A 20,107-nucleotide genomic window follows, 5' to 3' on the forward strand; every position below is an offset into this window, starting at 1 on the left:
AAGTCTCGGCTGAATTTGGTCAAAATTTGGTGTGCGTTCGATTCGTTCCGAGCTACACATTGGTACTTACCTCGTGTCAATCTGTGCCATGATACCTTTCGCAGGATTAATAGAAAAAATCGCAATTGAATTTATATCGTGGCAATATTTTTCACCACAATGATATGCACCACGCTAATTTATTTTATTCGTCAACAAAACATTATCAACATTCTTTGGAATTTTATACATACGCGAAAATATCGGAATTTTATTTCGAAAATTACATGCAAGATGTCCTGCACAATGCCCCCTCGGATTGAATATGGACACTTTACTTCAACTATACAAAATCGTCATTGTAATCGAGTTGTGTGTTATACTTACTCCTTAAAATATAATTTAGATTAACCAAAGACAAATTTAATTCTGAAGTTTTTTAGCACATGTACGACATTTGGATTCTTTATAAAATCATTCGAAAGTTTATCGCAGGTAAAGCCGAATTATAACAGGCATCCATACGTGCAGTATAATGTTGTCGGCTATGTTTTGCTGGACTTGAAAAATGATCGGATGATGCTCATTTTTATTTCCTGGATTTATTTTTGAAAATTCAATGTTTTTGTAGGAGAATTCAAAAATATAATTTATTTACATCTTAGGGTAACATTTCAACATGGCATTTTATATCTTTGTGATAATCATTCTGCCTTCGACTGGTAATTTCCTGAGGTTCCTTCGCAGTAAATTAAATCATATCCTTTGGCTTTCTATCGGTTGCGTTTTTTGATTTGCTGTATGACTTCTCGGTGAGTAATTAATTCTATTGGTTCAATGATGAGCTTATTCGTAGATTCATTGTGTAGATCAAGATTTGCTGTATTATACTTCTCATATGGCTGAAATATGTACTTCTTCTAAGTTGTTAAAATGAAGGTTTCATTTTAATGAATGCGATGGAAAACGACAAGTTAATGAGTTGAAAAATGGATACTTACTTAGTTCTTTCATCTCCACCATTGACAGAGCTTTTCGCAATTTCTGTCGGGGTCGCCGGCTCTGCTGCGGTCTCTGGCTCTGCTGCGGTCTCTTACTCTGTCGCGATTTCCGATATCATGGTTTCCAGCTTCTCATTTTGAGTTGAAAGTTACTCTCAAAACAGTTAAGCTTCCGAGGTGTTTCTTTACAGAAAAATATGTTCTCAAAGAGGGTGCATTTTTGAAAAAATCCAGAGTTTTTCACTTTTTCGCTACTCAACCTGTTTTGGGAGAAATGGTCCAGTCTCAAATAAAAGTATAAGAGATTCTGCGTCGATCTATGCGATTGCTGTCAACATTCCAGAGCACTTTTAGGACTCTAGGTCTACGCAGCAGTTGAAAATTTGCAAAATCGCTTATTTCTGGATAATTTCGTGTTTTGAAAATTTTTTCTTCGCAAATATTTCGCATTGATTTGGTGAAAATATTAAAAGGTACGTATAGTACGTTACTATTCCTGAAACTGAGGAAATATTTTGGAATGAAGTAGAGCAAATGTTTGGATCGCTTTTACCAATTTTATACCTACATTTGAGAAAAATAAACAAAAACTTGAAATTCTTTTCGATTTTTTTAAAATTTTCAATAATGATTAAGGAAATGGCACTGCGTTCCAAAATATTTCCCCAGTGTCAGGAATGATAATTTTCAATGTTTTGGCTGAATCAATGTAATATATTGGAGAAAAATAAAATTCTCAAAAAACGAATTCATCTAAAATGAAGCGATTTACAAATTTTTATCTGCTCAGTAGAACCCTAAAAGTCCAGAAATAGTTGAGTAGTGACAGGAGTGAAAAAAAATCACGATTTTTTCGAAAATGCCCTCACTTTTAGGGCACATTTCTCTCCTCCTGGCGTACCTTTGAAGCTAAAATGTTTTCTGAGTAAGCAAAAAAAGATATATTTTCATTGTTTATTTTGCTAACCAGTTTTTGAGAGGGTTTCTTCTTATCTGACGAATTTTTTTTCTGAAGATTGAACACTTTCACTATCTTATGAGGTCGAACAGTTACCATCACCATTATTTGCAAGTTGTGTTATCGCAGTTTCACATAATATTGTAGATACAGTCTTGGAATCAGTATAACCTTTATATAGTTTCAGTATGAATTTCAGAAAATGGTTATTGGCATTTATTGGATTATTTTTTTACCTTCATTCTTCCCCAAACGTGATCGGAATACATCTAACGTCGATTGTTTCAATCGCTTCAAGCTTGAAGAACTTGATTTAGAGCCATTTTGCACTCGACTATGTCTCCATACTTAACAACAATTGAGGTGAGCAAGGATATTTCATCCTTATTGGAATTTGGTGCCCTTGTTGCACCTGCATTATTTTTTATTGCTTAGTTAAACTAGAACCCGGTTCAAGCTGTAAAAAGAGGTGAAGTGCCCATTGCGCTACACTTCAAATTAGTTGAACCAGAGTTAACCTATAACTTCGGTTTAAACCACAATTATGCTACTGGCCCTTACTCGATGAAGAAATTGAACTTGTCGTATGTTTACTTGATTCTGATTTGGAAACTTTCTTCGAAAAAAACGTATTACTGAATCTAACCTCTCATTTTCAATTTCATCGATTTTGATTCTTCATTCAACAGCTCGTATGTACATTCTGGATGTAGCGAGCTTCCCGCAACACCCACCGTGGAATAATCTTCGTGAATCTTTGATTTTTTCCAACAAAAAAACCTAGTCGTGTATTACCATTCGAACTTCTTTTCAACTCAGGTAAAAGCTCTGAAATAAAATAACTGTAAGAGTAAGTAACCAAAAAAATGAAGAAAAAAATCCATGAAATTTGTCAAAAACGCACGATAAAGCGTAATAAAACGTGTTCAAGTGATGTTACAAAAACACTCAAAAAAACATTAAAATCATTGAAAATTGATTCAGTCGGGAAGGGGGCTGGGCTTCTACCACGTCACACGTCATGAATTACGAGATAACTGTATCTTTTTATCGATCACCTGTCTACAGAACACCAAGCCGTCTGTGACTCATTGTAAAATTAAATCCCAGCTAGATGTTTACGTTCACATGCTTATTTAATTCGGTAACCGGTTAACCTTGATTTCAATTGTGCGATCAATTGCGAAGAAATACTTAATAATAATGTATTATGTGTAGCACCAAATAACTATATGTTTTTTCTTTTTTTTTTTTTAGGTCGGAAAACCTAAGCACTCGTAGTTAGATTAGATATACTTATAGATGAAACGATTTTATTATTGTTATTTGCTAGGTTCCTCTCCCTATTAAGTAGCGAGAAGTCTAAGTATCCTACCTTACATACATACTAACTACGTGTTTGATTTTTTTCCGAATAAAACAAAATTTCCATTGAATGAAATAGGTGCGTGTCTTGTTGATCGTTCTAAGCAGCCGCTCGTGTTAAATTTTTAACATGAAATTGACAGCATGATAGATGACTTGAAGGTTAATCAGCGAAAATCTTTCAAATTGTTCTCTAATAAGTAATTGAGTTTTTGATAAAGCCAAACGTCTATTTACAGGAATAAGGAAGTAAAACTGTAGCATTGTACACGCGAACATTGCTTGAATAATACGTACAAACGAAATCATTTATCTACACAATACAAAAATATATTGTAATTCGAAGATCGAAAAATTACACCATGTATTTACAATAAAAATATATAGGTACATAAACGTATGTATAGTAAATGCCACATTGATTAACAACAATCGGAGGCTTCATATCATAAAATGTTGTCTACAAGTCATGTTTCCAAAACATGTATAGAAAAATTTATTACCTACTTGAGCATTTCATGAATATGACAGCGTAATGCATTTTTCATTCATAAATGCATACAGGACTCGTACTCAATTACTTTTTCGAAATTTTGGTTCCTGAAGTCATTTTTGCCCTACTTCATTTTGAGGAAAAAAGAAAGAATGTTGACAATATCGACAAGTGAATAATTTACAAAAAAAAATTTTTCCAGCTCATTACACATTCTTTATATGTAACATGGTTACAAAGCCCTGATTCAAGTTGAAATACGCTTCGGTGCAAGGAAAAAAAAACTTGATTTTTTGCTACAATTGTCGAAGTCGATCTCCTTTGTTGTCAATAATTCCCAGCTAAATTTTTTTTACGTTGAAATTTGCCAAAAAGTCTCACTTTCCTGCTAAAAAATGGCCAAAGATTGTCGCTTTTTTTTGCAAAAAATACTGAATAGTCCTATTTTGTTTTGAGATAGCTTTAAAGTTTCATCTTGTTGTAAAGAATTGTCGGAAGAAGCTTAAGTTTTTCTGAAATTGATGAGTCTCGTTTTTTTTCCTTTTCCAGAAATTGTTGCATTTTTCACTTTTACTTTTTGGTTACTTACTGAAGTAACTTTTTTTCACTTTTCGGGAATTCAATTTTTTCAAATTTCAGGCCAACTTTCTTTCTGAAAAAAGCCTGGCCTTTTCCAAAATTGTCTAGATTTCGCTCTTTTTGCAAAAAATAGCGAGAAAATGGAGGCGAAGTCTTCTCTCAAAAAAAGTTTTAAATCGTGGATATGTTTTTTGCTTAGATCGAATCGAGTCTCGGTTTTTAGAATTCAGAATAAGAAGGAACGTTTAACAAAATATTATAGAAAATTATTTTTGAGAGTTTGGCATAATTTTAGCCAGTCTGTGATTTTTTTCGCATTCTTCGAAGTTAGTTTCATGTTACAAGTTGATATTTTATTAGCAAATTTTTAGCAACACTAATGCAACCACAACCAAATAGTGGAAACAAATGCAAAAACTATCTTGCAATCAGCGAATAGCTAAGTAGCTTGCCGATTTATCTCTTTTGCATTTTGGGAAACCTTTGACGAAAAAACTCGGTTTTTAGAGCGAAATTGCTAAGAAATCTCACATTTTTAGCGAAATTCAAATGTCTGAAAGTTAAGCTTTCTTGCCAAAAATCACCAAAATGTTTCGCTTTTTCAGAAAGTTGAAAAATGGGTAGTTCTACATTTTTAACAAATAATGAGAAAAACATCACTTTGATTGCTAAGTCTTCATTTTTTGCCAAAAATTTCCGTAAATTGTTTTTTTTGCATTCCTGAAAAGTCTCCTTTTTTAAAAAAATTGTTGAAATTGTCAAAAATCTCGCTTTTATTGCCAGAAGTTGAAAAAATTCTCATTGTTGTCTAAAATTTTCAAAAAGAAACTCGCTTTTTTAGGTGCAGAATGGTTCAACCTTATCTTCAAAAATAAAAAAAAGTACCTACTCATCACTTTTTTGGCAATATTTGCCAAAGTTGTAAATAAGTTTATCGAGTTCTATGTTTAGATCTTAATTAAAAGCGAAAAATTCTGTTTTTTCAGTGACTTTTGGGTATTTTTTTCAAACTTTTTTGGTTGTTGAAGGTTCTTTTTTTTTTTTTGGAAAAAGATGTGTATGAGCCCTGATCAGTAGGTATGCTACACTTTGAGCAAACATAAGATGTAATGACCAAAAAAAAAAAAAAAAAAAAAACAGTGTCCAGTTCAAACAGCAAATGAAGAGTATTGAAAAGTACATACGTATGTATTGAAATCTGCTGTCAGAACGAACCAGTTTCATTCATTTTGTACTAAGTAGGTAAAATATGTATCGTACAATAGCGTGTAATTTCTTCGAATTTAGCGACCGACGCGACGCTTTTGTGAAATAATAGCTACATACTCGTAGCTTAGTCCGAAAGACGTAGGTAAATTACATTATGAGAAAATTCGCTCGCACAAAATAAATCCCATTATTATACAAAGTTACTTCATCGCATACACATATTCGTTGCTGACGTATAAACAAGTAGATAGGTAGGGGCCATGTCGCTGATGTCTGTCGGCCTCTACGTTGAAGAGAACCGAGAACGTCTCATAGGTATCCTCGAATAAATATGTACATCTACGTACGTACATATTTGCACGAGGTATTACTCGTAATTTTATACGACTGAATGTACCGGTCGTAAAACTTTGTTTTTCTCTTTGAATTGTTGATACGACTGAGGTGCTGGCGCTACTGGATTAGTATTTGGCCATTTTGACGCGGTATGTAAAACATATCCGGGATCTTGAGGCGAAGAAGGGGCAGAGGCCGAAGAATTTTGTTGATTTAAATCGAAAGCATTTTGAGATATTCTCTCGATACGAGTTGTCGTCAATGTGGGTTGAAAGCGTTTACCATTTTTCGACAATAATAACGACGTACTTGGTGGAGGATGAAGCTCGTAGCTCTCCTCGGATGTCTGACTATCAGATTTGTTGGGACTGGTGGTTGTTACCCTGGAAGACTGTATTTCAACGATATGACTATCGGTTATAGTTTCAGCATCTTTTGATTTGACTTTAGTAGAGGTACGTTTTTCCTCCATGATGTAACTTCGACCTATCTGCGATCCTCGACTTTTACGTTCGTAACGATCGCGTACAGGGGTCTCCGAGGCCTCGGATGAATCGCTGTCGTAGTTTCGGATCGATTGTTCGTCGTAATCGTAAGCGTTATCGTGCTCGTCGACTGGTTTTTTCTTCGAGAAACCTCTGTTTTCCATGTGTTTGCGACCCGGCTGTATATTCTCTTTGGTTTGTTTTTCGCTTTCCGTCTTATGGTTGGAGGTCGTTTCGTTTGAAGGGTTCTTTTTCTTGATCGACGATCGTAATTCGGATATGACTTTGTCTTGGGCTACGTTTTCGTTCTGTTTCGGTGGTTTTTCTTTAACTGGTGTCACTTGTTTGGATTTCACTGGCGTGTCTCGTTGCATTCTGTATTCCTTATCTTGACTCGGAACTTTATCTTGTTCGCGTCGGTTGAAACAACCGATGTCAATTAAGAATACGAAACCTGTTATTATGGCTAATAAACCTAAGATTATGGCGTTGTCGAATAAACTTTCCGGTACGTTGTCGAACGATGTGATGATCATGCAACCGCATCCGAAAAATAATAACGAACCTATGCCCAGTAGGAACAGTTCCTGAAACAGAAAATGTATCAAGTGGTATTATTTCAGGGGAGGGAATTTTTTTCAGTAGGAATGGGCAAGCGTTCAGCTCGAAAATTTTGTATGTTTGATGAGATTTTGAATTTTATTGAAGAGTGTGTCTTGAAATTTGTAACCCAAGCGAAGTTGGAATAAAAAACCTTACCCTCCTCGTCTCGTCGAGAAATACAATTTTGTTGTCGGAGTCAAATTAGCTATTTTTCATTTTAGGTAAATATGTAAGTTAGTACCTACTTATATCAGGGTGGAAAAGAGAAAAAATGTCGAGATTTTGACCAAAATCAGCGAGAACCCTTATTTTAAAGTGAAAAAGTCATTCAGAAAAAATTTCGGTTTCGGCGGTGTCCCGGGAGAGGAGTTATGGGTCCTCTAAAGGGAGGTTATTTTCGAAAAATCATATTTTTTTTCTCACTCAAGCACTTATCCAACCTGTTTTGGGAGAACAGCACAGTTTCAGAAGATCTAGTGTTTGGGATTCTGCGTCGACCAAGGCCATTACCGTCAAAATCCAAGACTACTTCAAGGATTCTGCTGAGCGGTCGGAAATTTCAAATCACTTGTTTTAGATAAAATTAGTGTTTTGAAAATTTTTCTTATCAAGTATTTCGCATCAAAACATGAAAAGTTATCATTTCTGAAAGTGAGGAAATATTTTGGAACGCAGTGGTATCAATTTTCTGGTCATTATTGTAAATTTCAAAAAATTAAAAATTACTTGATCGATTTTTTTTCAGAATTGGAAATGCATAATCACAAAAAATTGGCTCTCCTGTGTTCCAAAATAGTTGTCCGGGTTCAGAAATGATATCTTTGAATGTTTCAACATAATGGATATGAAATGTTTGGGAAGAAAAAAATTTCAAAACAATGAATTTTTCCTAAAGTAAGCACAGGCGCTCAGTAAAACCCTAAACGTAGTCTTTGATTTTGACAGTTATGTTCGGGTCATTCCCCCTCCCCATCCCAAATAGACATAGACATTTATTTTTAAAGTGCTTACAACACAATAATGTTCGTTTTGGATTTCCTCAACTGTCAGGTACTCCAGATCTTGAGAGAAAGTTCTTTTTCCTTTGGATTTGTGGTTTGCAGAAGAAAAGAACCATTTTTCAAACGTTTGACCGTGGTATCTGGAGCATTTCTATGAAAAAAATTATATATCTCGAAGGGATTGGTAAACTTTTTATTAGGTTTCTTGAATCGCGCTTCCAAGAAGAACTTCGACATTGCCCATTGACGATTACTAGGCAGTCAGAAAATTAGATGTTTACTGTTCGGCATCTTGTTAAGGACTGAAACCCATTCCATATAGGTTGGAGTGGCTATGGAGCGAAAGAACCGCGATTTTTTCAAAAATTTCCGCTCTTTGAGAAGACATAATTTTCTGCCAGGGACACCTAGAAAGTTTTAGAGAAACAGAGAGCAGAACAATGCTCTTGAATTGATGGAAATTGATCTGATTTTAACAGTTCTTTGAGTTTTTCTTCAACTTGCATGAAAAGGTGAGTACAATCATTTCAAAAAAAATCAAAAAACATGATCTACCGAGTTACTCAAGTTGCTTGAGTAACTTCTGCCTTCTTTTTTGTAAATTCGGACTACTCGAATTACTTTTTTTTTTTCAATTTTCTAGAATCCAATTTTTCTAAATCTCGGCTCTATTTCAAGAAAAAAAATGAGAAAAATTATTGAAATAGTTATAAGTCTTGCTGTTTACGAAAAGTGACAAAATATTCCACTTTTTAGTTAAATTGCTATAAAATTTTTTTTTTTGAAAATTGAGTCTTCAAAAGTTCAACTTTTTTACCTAAAATTAAGAGAACGTCTCGCTTTATCATTAAGTTGCGAAATAGTCTCAACTTTTTAGACAATAATTGCAAAGAAATCACTTTTTCGCCAATAATTGTCTAATAGTCAATTGCTTCCAACAAAAGTAGTCTGAAGTCTTCCAATTTGCCAATTTTTTTTCAAAAATTCACCCATTTTTAGCAAAATTGCTAAAAAGTTTCGTTTGTGCGGCAAATTTGCTCAGAAGCCCCGTTTATTATTGAAACTATTGCCAAAATCTTTGTTTTCTGCAAAAAAATATGTTCCAAAAAGTTTCGCGTATTGCCATGATTTTTGGTAATTAAATTTTTTTATTCATTTGAAAAATGGTGTTTTTTTATTTCAAAATTGCTCTAATGAGTATCTAGCTTTTTCTACGGAAATGGCATAAAAGCCCACGATTTTGCTGAAACAGTAAAAAGTCTCGCTTTGATTGTTGAAAATTGCGAAAATTCTTGTGTTTTTTTTTTGTATTTCAATTTTACAAAAATGAAAAGTTTGGTATTTTTGGTGATTTTTCTTGATGATATGATCTTGCACCTATTCAAAAGTTGTGTAAAATAACTTTTGTAAAATAAAAACATTTTAAGAACGGTGCTCTAGCTCACTTGTAGGTGATTTTTTAATTACTCATTGTAGGTACCTCTACTTACTCGTATGCGAACAATCATAAATTTTTTCCAATTTTCAATGCAAATTTTTGAAATTTGAAACCTTGGTAGAGATGTGATGGTTCAAGTCAGGGATTCAAAATTTCTTCTGAAGTTGCCCCACAAGTTTTTATGGAATCCTTTCTCCAATTTTACAAAAAAAAAAAAAAAAAAAAAGACAACTCACCCCAGTACCTTTTAAAGAATTGAAAAACGAATATCTTTTGTCTCTCGTTTTTTTCCCATTACGCAATGAAAAGGATCCACTTCATTGATTTGAAAATTATCAGTTCAAAATGCTGAAATCTTCAGTGTTGAAATCCAAGTGATTTCTGATCAAGTGGTCATAATTTCGTGAAAACATTTACCAGATTGAAGATTCGATGAAAAAATTTCTTAAATCAAATTCTTGATTGTATGAATTTTTTAGGTGAACTTGACACAAAGAATATTTGTATTCAAAGCACCTAGTTACCCATATTCCATTTCAGATATGAATCGTTAATAAACGGCCCAACAGGCCACCGAGTCATACAATAAGTAACCTAAATTATCTAGGTACCTAATCTTCCGATTAGTCCTCACGTTATAGCCTACATAAAATTAAGTAGATCTTTTTACGCGATAAGAACACCATAAATAAGTTATACGTACTTATACATTTACGTAGACTAGGTAGTAGGTATGTACTAATATGCTGTCGAATATATAGGTATGGATAGGCATTGTACGAGTAAATTTTATTTAAAAAAGTGATCAACAAATTATTACCGTTTTTCTGGTATGGCGCAATTCACCGATCACATGCGCAATTAACAGAGCTATTGTGATAATGGTATAACCTCCAAATGTGACATCGGCGAACCATGATCCAGCCTGGTTCCACGTAACATTTCTTAATAGAGGCCATTCTCTAGATCGTTTTTCTAAATAAAAGTATAATCTCGATGCTTCTTCGTCCGTCCACCATTTGTATAATAAACTGGATAAGCATAATACCTGGAAAAAGTGATAATTTTAATATTAGGTATGGTTTGTTGAGTTGTTGGTACTTATGACATAACTTATTGGCAGGATAAGTAATATTTTCTGGAATAAAAAGTTTGAAATATTCAAGAATGTTTGCTAACTTATTGTTCGTCCGAATTCAGATTGATGGTATGGTTGGACTTTTTTTATATTTTGCTAGAAAAAAGATTTTCCACTGAGTTTATCATTTAAGGCAATTAGTCTATTGCGTTTCTGGAGGTCTTTCAACTGAACAAACGATTCTGAAAAAATAATGTGTGGTATAAAATTTTCGTGAGGCACCCTTTGCAATCATTCAACATTCTTGCAAATTGGGGAAAATTCGGCTGCAAACTGCCAAGAATGGAAATTTTAATTAAAAATAAAATTGCAGTTGTATCCCTTTTGGAGAGATAAACAGTAAGGTGACGATTTAAAAAGTATCATGGTTGTTTGAGATTTTGCAGGAGCAACTATCGGTGGTGTTTTTCAAATTCGAGTCATAAGGCATTTCATCAGCTCATACTGTTTCTGAAGAAAGAAAAACAACCCAAAAAAAACAACAAGGATTGAATTTCAAACGAGATACTATGAACGACTCACTCATTTATGTTTTCAAGTTTATTGTTGGTCGAGTCAGTACAACCATTCAGCTGGAAAACAACCATTTTCGGGACTAACAAGTATTTAATTTCTTCCGAGAGTTTCAAATTTTTCAGGTAGGACCAAATGAAAAGCATGAAGCTAGACTTTTTTACAATCAGGTCAGACCAATGGAAAAGTACAAATTATTGTTCAGTTCGCGTTTTGTAATCAATTTTGGATTTTTGGCGAATTTTTAAAAAATTGAAATATTTGAAAAAACGGTTTTTTAAGGCTTATTTTGAAAAATTTTCGTGAAAAATAATTTCTTCCAGTCCATTCATAGACATTCTGGAGCCTCCAGCGCGAATTTCGATTTCTCCAGAGTATTACAATTTTTTAAGGTGTAGGTGGACATGGTTCTGGGCAGCTAGAAATCGATTTGTGGCTTATTATTGTCATTCTACTCAAGGAGTTATTCATTTTGGTTTCGAGCCGATTTCCAGGCGGACACCTCAGGTGTTTTTTTCACCAGCATTCTCCTCTTATCTTCGAAAATATGTAGGTCCAAAAAAACACTCAAGGACTTAATCCGTCGGAAAATCAGCTGAAATGTGAATAAACGCATCAAATGGACAGAATAAAATTCACAACTCGATTTTTAGTCGTTCAACCTGATTTCCACGCCTTATAGAAAAATTTCAAAATTCTGGAAATTTTTTTTTTTTTGGGAAAATTGCGCTGGAGGCTACCGAATATTCAGAAATAATGAAATTTGGTTGGGAAAAGTTTATTGATCTGAAAAGCTGGTTCACTATTCACCTGGCTGAAGGTATTGTTTAGAAAATGTTGGAAACCCCGGATTTGATTGTTGACATACCTAGTACGGTTACTGCGCTCTGGCTCACCACAATGTAAAGCTGCCCTTACTAATGTTGCTGTTATTATTTGTACATATACCTGAAAATCTCAAATCAATTTAAAATTTTCGAAAATTCGCCAACAATCGAAAAATTGATTTGGGTAGTTGAAATTTTGGCTATTCATAGGTTTCGGACCAAGCTCTATCCGAAAAACGTGGTCTTGTTCCCCTCGAGTCTCGAGAAGTCGTTAGAGAAATGAAATGTATGCTTCGACAGCGTAAAAAGTATTAAGTATAGACTACTTATGTTGCTAGTCTTAGTAGATTTAGCGACGCAGTTAAATCTTCATTTCACAGTGTAACCAATTATCATATTTACTGTGAAAACAATAGCCGAAAATAATAAATAGGCAGTAAATACATCCAAAAGTTCTTTCTTCGGTCACGACGCGACGTCACGAGTGAAATTTACAAATTTTTAAATAATTCTATCACCAGCAGTTGAATTTTTAATTTTTAAACGCCAATTAAGTTACGCGTATGTTGAGGACAAGTTCTTTGCGTCTTGTGTAATGAGCAACATGACTCATATCTGTTCAAACGTATGCAGCCTTGAAAATTTACCGGATAGGTAGAAGTACCTATAATCATGCGAGCGTATATTATAATCTGTAAAATTTATTGAATTTCGAGGAAATTTGAAAATTCGTTAAAATATGTATAAATGATTTAGTGATGGCATTAGGTATCCTGAAATAGAATTCAATACGGTTTGGTATGCAGTCTATAACGTCGTGACTCGTGTAAATTATAAAAAAAAAATCATGAAATGAAAAAACAGCTCCATGCTTATAATTGATATTTAAAAGCAAACCTAGCAACCAATGCAACTATGTATCAAATCAACTAATTATGATGAAAGCAAATGCAAAAACTATCTTCCAATCAGCAAATAGCTGATGGCTTGTTTTCCGATTGACTTCATTTTTTTAAAATATTTTTTCGTAGGAAAAGTTGAATAGGAAATCGGGTCGTTTCCATTATCATTTTCCATACGTACAACTTTTAGTTTTTTCTTCAAATAAAAATGGAATGAAACGACGTTCTAATTAGTATTCAACGTTATTAGTGATCTACCTAGACCTAATACGAGTTGAAATAAAAAACATCAGTCTTACGCGTGTAAGTACATAAGTAGGCTGCACCTTGGCAAAGATATAGATAATGGTCATCTTGGAAGGGCGTTCACAAGGAAATGTTCATATCACCTAAATAAAATAGGTGAATAAATATAATAACGAAAATTGAAAAGGTGACTTGAGTAATGACCGCAATGCATGACTAGAATTAGTATTTTCTACGTCTCGTTTCGGTTTCCATATTTGTTCTTAAATTGCGGTCGTCTTGTGGCTTTGAGGGATGTCGTTTTTATCCATTCTAGCGTGTAATTTCTTTCCGCTAAGTAAGTACGGTTAGCTTTATTGATAAGATTATAACATATGGTTATGTTTTGTTTATGTGAGGTCATTTTTCTCGGAACGGGTTAGGTTAGGGCGATTTTTTCAAAAATGCCCCCACTCTTTTTCAGGAGCACCTTGGCATCCAAAGTTTATACAGGGGCACTTTTAAAAAAAATCAGGTCTTCGCTGAATTTGACGAAATTGTCGTTTTTTTTACGCGATCCATCCCGATGTATTTATTCAGAAAACAGGCTGGCAATTGCTAATGATGCTGATATCAGCACCCCCCCCCCCCAACTAAATTTCACCATTTCTTGTCATTCTGGAGCGTTCAGCGCGATATTAGATTTCTCAAGAATTTTCCAATTTCTTCAGAATACGTGAATATCAATTTGAGCAGTTGGAAATCGAGTCGTAGCTGCCCAATTTGACTTTCTTACCTCCTTGAGAAATTTTCAAATGAAGAGTGAAACCGGAAATCGGACTGAAAGTTCTAGAATGGCTTCAAAACGGTGAAATCTGAATTACAGCTATTCAAATTTCAAAGGTTTTCTTAAAAGCAGAAACTTATTTGATTTTTTTTGTATTTTTCCCTCATCAATGTTCTAGTTTAGAAAACATGTTTGAATGGGAATGGAAATCGTCTCAAATGTGGGCGAACTCTTCAAATAGGTTGGGAATTATCCACAACTCGATTTTTAGCTGTCCAATTTAATTTTTACGTCTTCTGGAGAAATATTAAAATTCCAAAGAAATCAAAAATTTCGCTGGAGGCTCCAGAATGACTCGAAATTGCGAAATTCGGTTAAAAGGAGTCAATATTAGTTTCAGTACTCTCCCTCTTTTAAAAATGTTTCGCTTTGTCTTTGGGCCAGTGCAGTAATTGAAAATGATTCGATATGAAGTGATGATTTTTCAAGTGTTGTACACTTTTTTTCCCCTTGGTATCCAGATAATCAATTTCCAACTTCGATGGACGGTTCTTGAAGATGTTAATAAATGAATCTTATTCGTGTCATTCGCAAATGTATGTGAATATTGTATTTGGCGCTTCGATGAATTTTTTCGAAGGGTTAACGCCCATTTCCCCAAATCTATCAACCCGAAAACCGAAAATTCTGCTTACCATCGAAGTCACGTACTGGTCGCGGGCCATTATGTTCTTGTAATTGTGTCTGTTGAAAGGCAGGAGGACTCTGAAGTTTTTTTTTTGGGGGGGGGGGGGGTAAAAAGAATGAGAGAACGAAGATTTATAAAATGGGCTTTATTTTGTTTTACCAGAGTAAAGAAGATTGCTAACTGGGCTCGGATAGTTCCCTATTTTTACCCCCCCCCCCCCCCCGGCCTTCACCACTAAATATTTATTTGTTTGAAAATTTAAAAAGTCCTTATTGACCCTTTGTAGGTTTCTTTAGGTTTTCATGTTGAGGAAAAATTGCTTTGAAGAGAATAGGGTATTCTGCCCAATTGGTCAAATCACGAAAAAGTTGAGCTTTCAAAGAAAAATCATTTTGGAAAATGAAAGTTCCGAAAAAGCTCAAATCCTCGATTTCCAACCAAAATAAATGCATACAAGTTGGAAATCATGCTTTCCTATTGTTATTACGATTTTTTCAAATTATTTTTCAAAAATGTTTTCTAAAAGAGCTTTATTTGACTAATGTTTTTTACTTGTGTTGAATTCTTTTTTAAAAAAATTCGAAATGAATGATTCGAGCTTTTTCAAAGCTTTGATTTTCCGTAATGATTTTTCTTTGAGAGCTCAACTTCTTTGTGGATTTGGTCAATTGAGCAGGAATAAAGCAACTTGTTTCTCCATCATGAAAATTTGGAGAACCTCCAACCAAAGGGTCAAGTCAGTATCTCAGGTGTAAATAATTTTCCTATTGATTAGGGTGGGGGGGGGGATTCAAAAAATACTTGATTCGTATTCAAAACACCTTCTAAGGTATACAAAATAATTGAGTAGGTACATACCACTTCTAAAGCTTTGAAGAAAGCCCATTTATCACATCCAGCCATGACATAATTTATTCCACCAGCCAAGAGTTGAAAACCGAACCACACAAGCACCACCAAAAAAAAAATGCACTAAGTTTCGCTGAAAAACGCGTCGTAAAAATATTTAAAAACACCACCACGCGCTATTGTCATTTGAATATACGATCACGCTTTAAAAATTGATGAAAAATCACTGTATGTTGACGAAAATTCGATTCACGAAACGGTAAAGTCGACCGAAAAAAAAGATGGCACTGGGCACTGTTCGAATGTCACAATTAAATCGTCGGTATGTTTTCAATTGCAAATGTGGAAACCAGTTGAAGTACGATGTCCATAGCGTATTCATAAAATGTGTGATAATGTTATGAAAACTGTACCAGAGTGGCACAAGGTCTCGAGGTGGAAGTGGAATATTTGCGCATGTTTAACGTCGCTCGCCGCTCCGACTCGTGGGAAATTCTTAGCGGCTACGCTCGCTTACTTACTGATAAAGAGTTACCCACCTATATGAAATCGTACAGCGAACCAGTCGACGGCGACGTTTGACTATTTGGGTTTCTTCAATGTGTGGATGTTGATTGTACTTACTTACTGTAGTTAGCAATAAATACCTACAGGCATATAGCTGTGTGCTCAGAAATCATCTTATGATTTACCAAGCTTGACTATGGTCTCTTGAGGTGACAGCCTCCGATTTGAACTGGGCGGCGATTTTTGAAAAGAGCAGGGTCTGAACCCCCCATAACCAAAATCTCAGCTGATCGGATTAATTTTTTGATTTTCGGCGAATTTTTTAAAACTCAAAAATGGCCCTTGGTCGATTCAGACATTTGAAAAATGTTAATCCACTTATTCGGTAAAAATAGTGAAAATTGGCGGTGAAATTGATATCAGCTCATTTGAACCAAATTTCGCAATTTCAAGCAATTCTGGAGCCCACAGCGCAAAATGGCGCTGGAGGCTCCAGAATGGCCATAAATGGTGAAATTCAGTTTAAGGAAGTTGATAGGTTTTAATTTTGGAACTACTTTAGATCATTTTTACTGAATAAGTTTATAATTTTTTCAAAAAAGAATCATTCTCCAAAAATGGTCAATTTTGAATTTTTATAAATTAACCAATTAATTATCGAAAAATCAATTTGGGCTGCTGAAATTTGATGATGTAAGTTTCAAGTCATGTTCTTCCAAAAATCGCGATCGTGTTCAAAGCAAAGTCAGACACCTCGAGAGGTTGCCTTGTTAGGTAATGGCTTAATAAGTATCCAAATTACTGCATGTATACCTGCTCTTCAATGTGATTTGGACTTGGGCGAATGACTCGTTTCAACAATTATTATATTCCATAATTTGACGACGATGAGCGAGCCCAACACCAAGAGACCAAAACAAATAAAGAACAAACGAAATTCCAACTCGGAGTCTAATTGAATGACATGCGAGTATATACGTACGAAACCATTATTCATCGCGTTTTCGTAAAAATTAACTTGTTTTTTGTCTTCGACGTAAAATTTATTCGCTAACAATGGCCACTAAAATTCACAGGTAGATTTTTAACCTTTACTTCGTATGTACGTAGCATATCGGTTTATTGAACTTCATGCACCCGTGTATAAGTCGATTCTTCTCCAAAAGCCTGAAAATTTTATTTTATGGCTGGAAGTACGTTGTTTTTTTTGAAGCTGCTACTCAAAGTGGGGATTTAAATTGAAACATACGTTTAAAAAAAAAATTGAATTACGTTTCGATGCGACCTAGAACATTTCAACAATGCAAGGCCGCGGTGCCTGTTAATTATTCTGTATTTGAACGAGGAATCTTTAAACTTATCTGAATGGAGTTGCCTTGTTTTTCACACTGGTACAATTTAGATACGAGACGAATACTCGTATGTACTATGAACAAAAGTTTCCTAACCAACGTGTACTTCTGATGTAACATTTCCTTTTGTACGCTGTTTGAATTCTCAGAAACACGTAGAAACATTGTAAGAAATCAATTTATTTTCGAATGTCCGTTTATTTTGAGTATTCCATGTCAGGGTGTCTACTGGCAAGGAAAACAAGGAAATGGCAGGGATTTCACTAGAGGTAGCAAGGAAGCAGGGAAATAGCAAGGATTTTGACAAATTCGGTGTAATAGCAAGGATTTTTCAAAAAAGTTCCTCTTGAATTTTCAATTTCATAATGCATTTTCCATTTTTGTTCTTGTAATTTTTCTCATTAAAAATTGTTGATTTCTACCTTTTGAATCATAAATTTTCAAAAGCTTTTGCCCTCGCTTCGCTCGGGCTGAATTATTTTGTTTTTCCTAAATTATTTTGTTTGACAAATCTTTAATTAAACAAGTCAAAAGTGAAAACAAAGTGAAAATTGAAAAAAACATTCAAATATGTACATAGAAAATAATGGTCTTATACGTCTTGAATTATTATCAATTTTCCAAAACGTTTGCCCTCACTTTGCTTTGTAATCGAAAGTTATAGAATTTCAGGGTTGTACGAGACGTCGCTTAGGGGAGGGGGGGCATCTCTCCAGCCGAGTTTTATTCGGCAATTCGGCAAGTTGGGTAAAATTCGGCAAAATTTCGATTAAGGGCCTATGATGAAAGAAAAGCCAGTTTTTTTTACTTTCTGAAACACAAATTTCCAAAATCTTCTGCCCTCACTTCGCTCGGGCTTGTTTTCTTTACTTTTTCAGTACCAAGAAGTCCAAGATGAGCATTTTAAAGAAAAAATCAAGTTTTATAACCAAAAAATGAACTCCCCCCCCAAAAAAATCGTTTTCATTCCTCACCGAAATGCAAATTCTCAAATTCCTTCAAAAAAACATCATTCAAATACTAACATTCTAAAAGCCAAAAATGAACTCGTTGTAAAAAAAAACATCGTTTTTATGCCTATTGAAGTACAAATTATCAGAACGTTTTGTCGAGTCGGTTTTCTTTCCAAAATAAACCCCTCGCATTAAAAAAAAAACTCTCGTTTTAGGCATCGCAAAATAACAATCCACGAAAGCTTTCGCCCTTGCTGCGCTCGAGCAAATTGTTTCTTGTTTTGAACTGAACAAATTTCACATATGAGGGCTCCAAAAATCCAAAAAATTATAAACATTTTCATTAGTCATATGAATGTTATATCAATGGGTGAAATTGATATTTTTCTTCTACATCCAACGACAATTTCAAGTCGAATTGTTGTGAAGTTCACCTTTAATTGTCTTCGTGTTATTATACATTTTTAATTCTTCGTAATGTTCCATCAGCATGAAACTGATTGAAAAAAACGTCAAGAAATTTCCTACAAAACGAGTACCTACACACAAGGGGGAGGGGGTTGTATTTTTAAACTCAAATTTGAAGCAAGGAAAATGGCAAGGAAAAACAAGGAAATAGCAAGGAATTTGATTTTTCATATCCAGTAGACACCCTGCATGTCAAAATGCCAAGATTTTTGTACTTGTTGTCGATGATTTTGAAATTAATTTTGGTTTGGTTGGACCTTGTTAGAAAGTACATAACGAAAACTGCAGTTTTCCAAGTGTGCGTTTGAAAGGGGGCTGAGGTGGTTCGAAATTTTCAGAAAAATGATCGCCTCATTGCAAGGATTGGACAAGATCTGGCCAAAATCGGATTTAATGCGGTTCAAGATCCGAGATTGATGATTTTTAGCGACTGAAGTCCAAATTTTACCAACATATGAGACAATTTTAAAAATGAGTATTGTTGAAAAATAAAAAAAATAAAAAAATTATGTGAATTTTACCTTTGTTTAGTGTAAAGTAATGTAGTAGGTATAAAAAACAATTTTATGCCTAATTTCAATCCCTTTTTTAGAGCAATATTTTATGATTGTTAGGTAAGAGAGGATTTTTTGTATCAAGTCCTAAAATCTTGTCGGAAATCGGGCCGAAATACTCGTATGACACGAAATTTTGCGAAATTGCGAGCTTTGTCATTGGGGTTTACTAATAATAAAAACATTTTTGCTTTGATTCACGAGATGTAGCATTAAATTTTCTTTCATTTTGGGAAAAAATGAGTATTTTATTGCTTAATCGAATATTGGAATATGAAGATGAACATTGAACATAGAAACAATGATAAAAGTAAACAGAAATAAAAATTCTTCTGCGAGTTCAGTCTTGTCATTTCGTTTACGCTATGGATTTGTGTTTTTTTTTCACTATTTCTCTCTATATTCATCTTCATATTCCAACATCCGATTGAGTGATAATACTTATTTTTTTGCAAAATGAAAGAAAATTCTATGTCACATCTCGTGCTTCAAAGCAAAAATGTTTTTATTATCATTTACCCCCCCCCCCCCCAATACGAAACGACAAAGCTCGCAATTTCGTCAACTTTTATGTCATATTTGGGTCTGATTCTTAAGTAATAAGATTTTAAGAGTTGATGAAAAATCCTCTCTTAGCGACATAGATTTTTTGTTTTTTTCATTGTTTGGTCAAAGGCATTTCTTTTACCAAGTTTTTCCTCATTAATTCTTTAAAAATATTTTCACAAAGTGCTTTTGTTTAATGTTTTTTACTCATGTTATTGAATTATTTTTGAAAAAAATTTCTAATTTATATCAATTTGTTCTGTTGGAAATGAAGGATTTGAGCTTTTTCAAAACTTTCATTTTCCAACATGATTTTTCTTTGAAAGCTCAACTTTCTTGTGATATAGTCAA

General features: G+C 34.1%; 1 protein-coding gene across 1 annotated transcript; it reads right to left on the reverse strand.

The window, feature by feature from the left end:
* Window positions 1–3,611: 3,611 nt before the first annotated feature.
* Window positions 3,612–15,817, reverse strand: LOC135840965 (uncharacterized). Its single transcript, XM_065357728.1, has 3 exons — window positions 15,386–15,817; window positions 10,268–10,495; window positions 3,612–6,992 (listed from the first exon to the last, which is right to left on the reverse strand). Exons 1-3 carry the CDS (start codon window positions 15,428–15,430, stop codon window positions 5,964–5,966), a joined length of 1,302 nt encoding a protein of 433 aa, XP_065213800.1. The 5' UTR covers window positions 15,431–15,817; the 3' UTR covers window positions 3,612–5,963.
* Window positions 15,818–20,107: the final 4,290 nt, after the last annotated feature.

The sequence above is a fragment of the Planococcus citri genome, chromosome 3 (genome assembly GCF_950023065.1).
Source record: "Planococcus citri chromosome 3, ihPlaCitr1.1, whole genome shotgun sequence".
NCBI lineage: Eukaryota > Metazoa > Arthropoda > Insecta > Hemiptera > Pseudococcidae > Planococcus > Planococcus citri.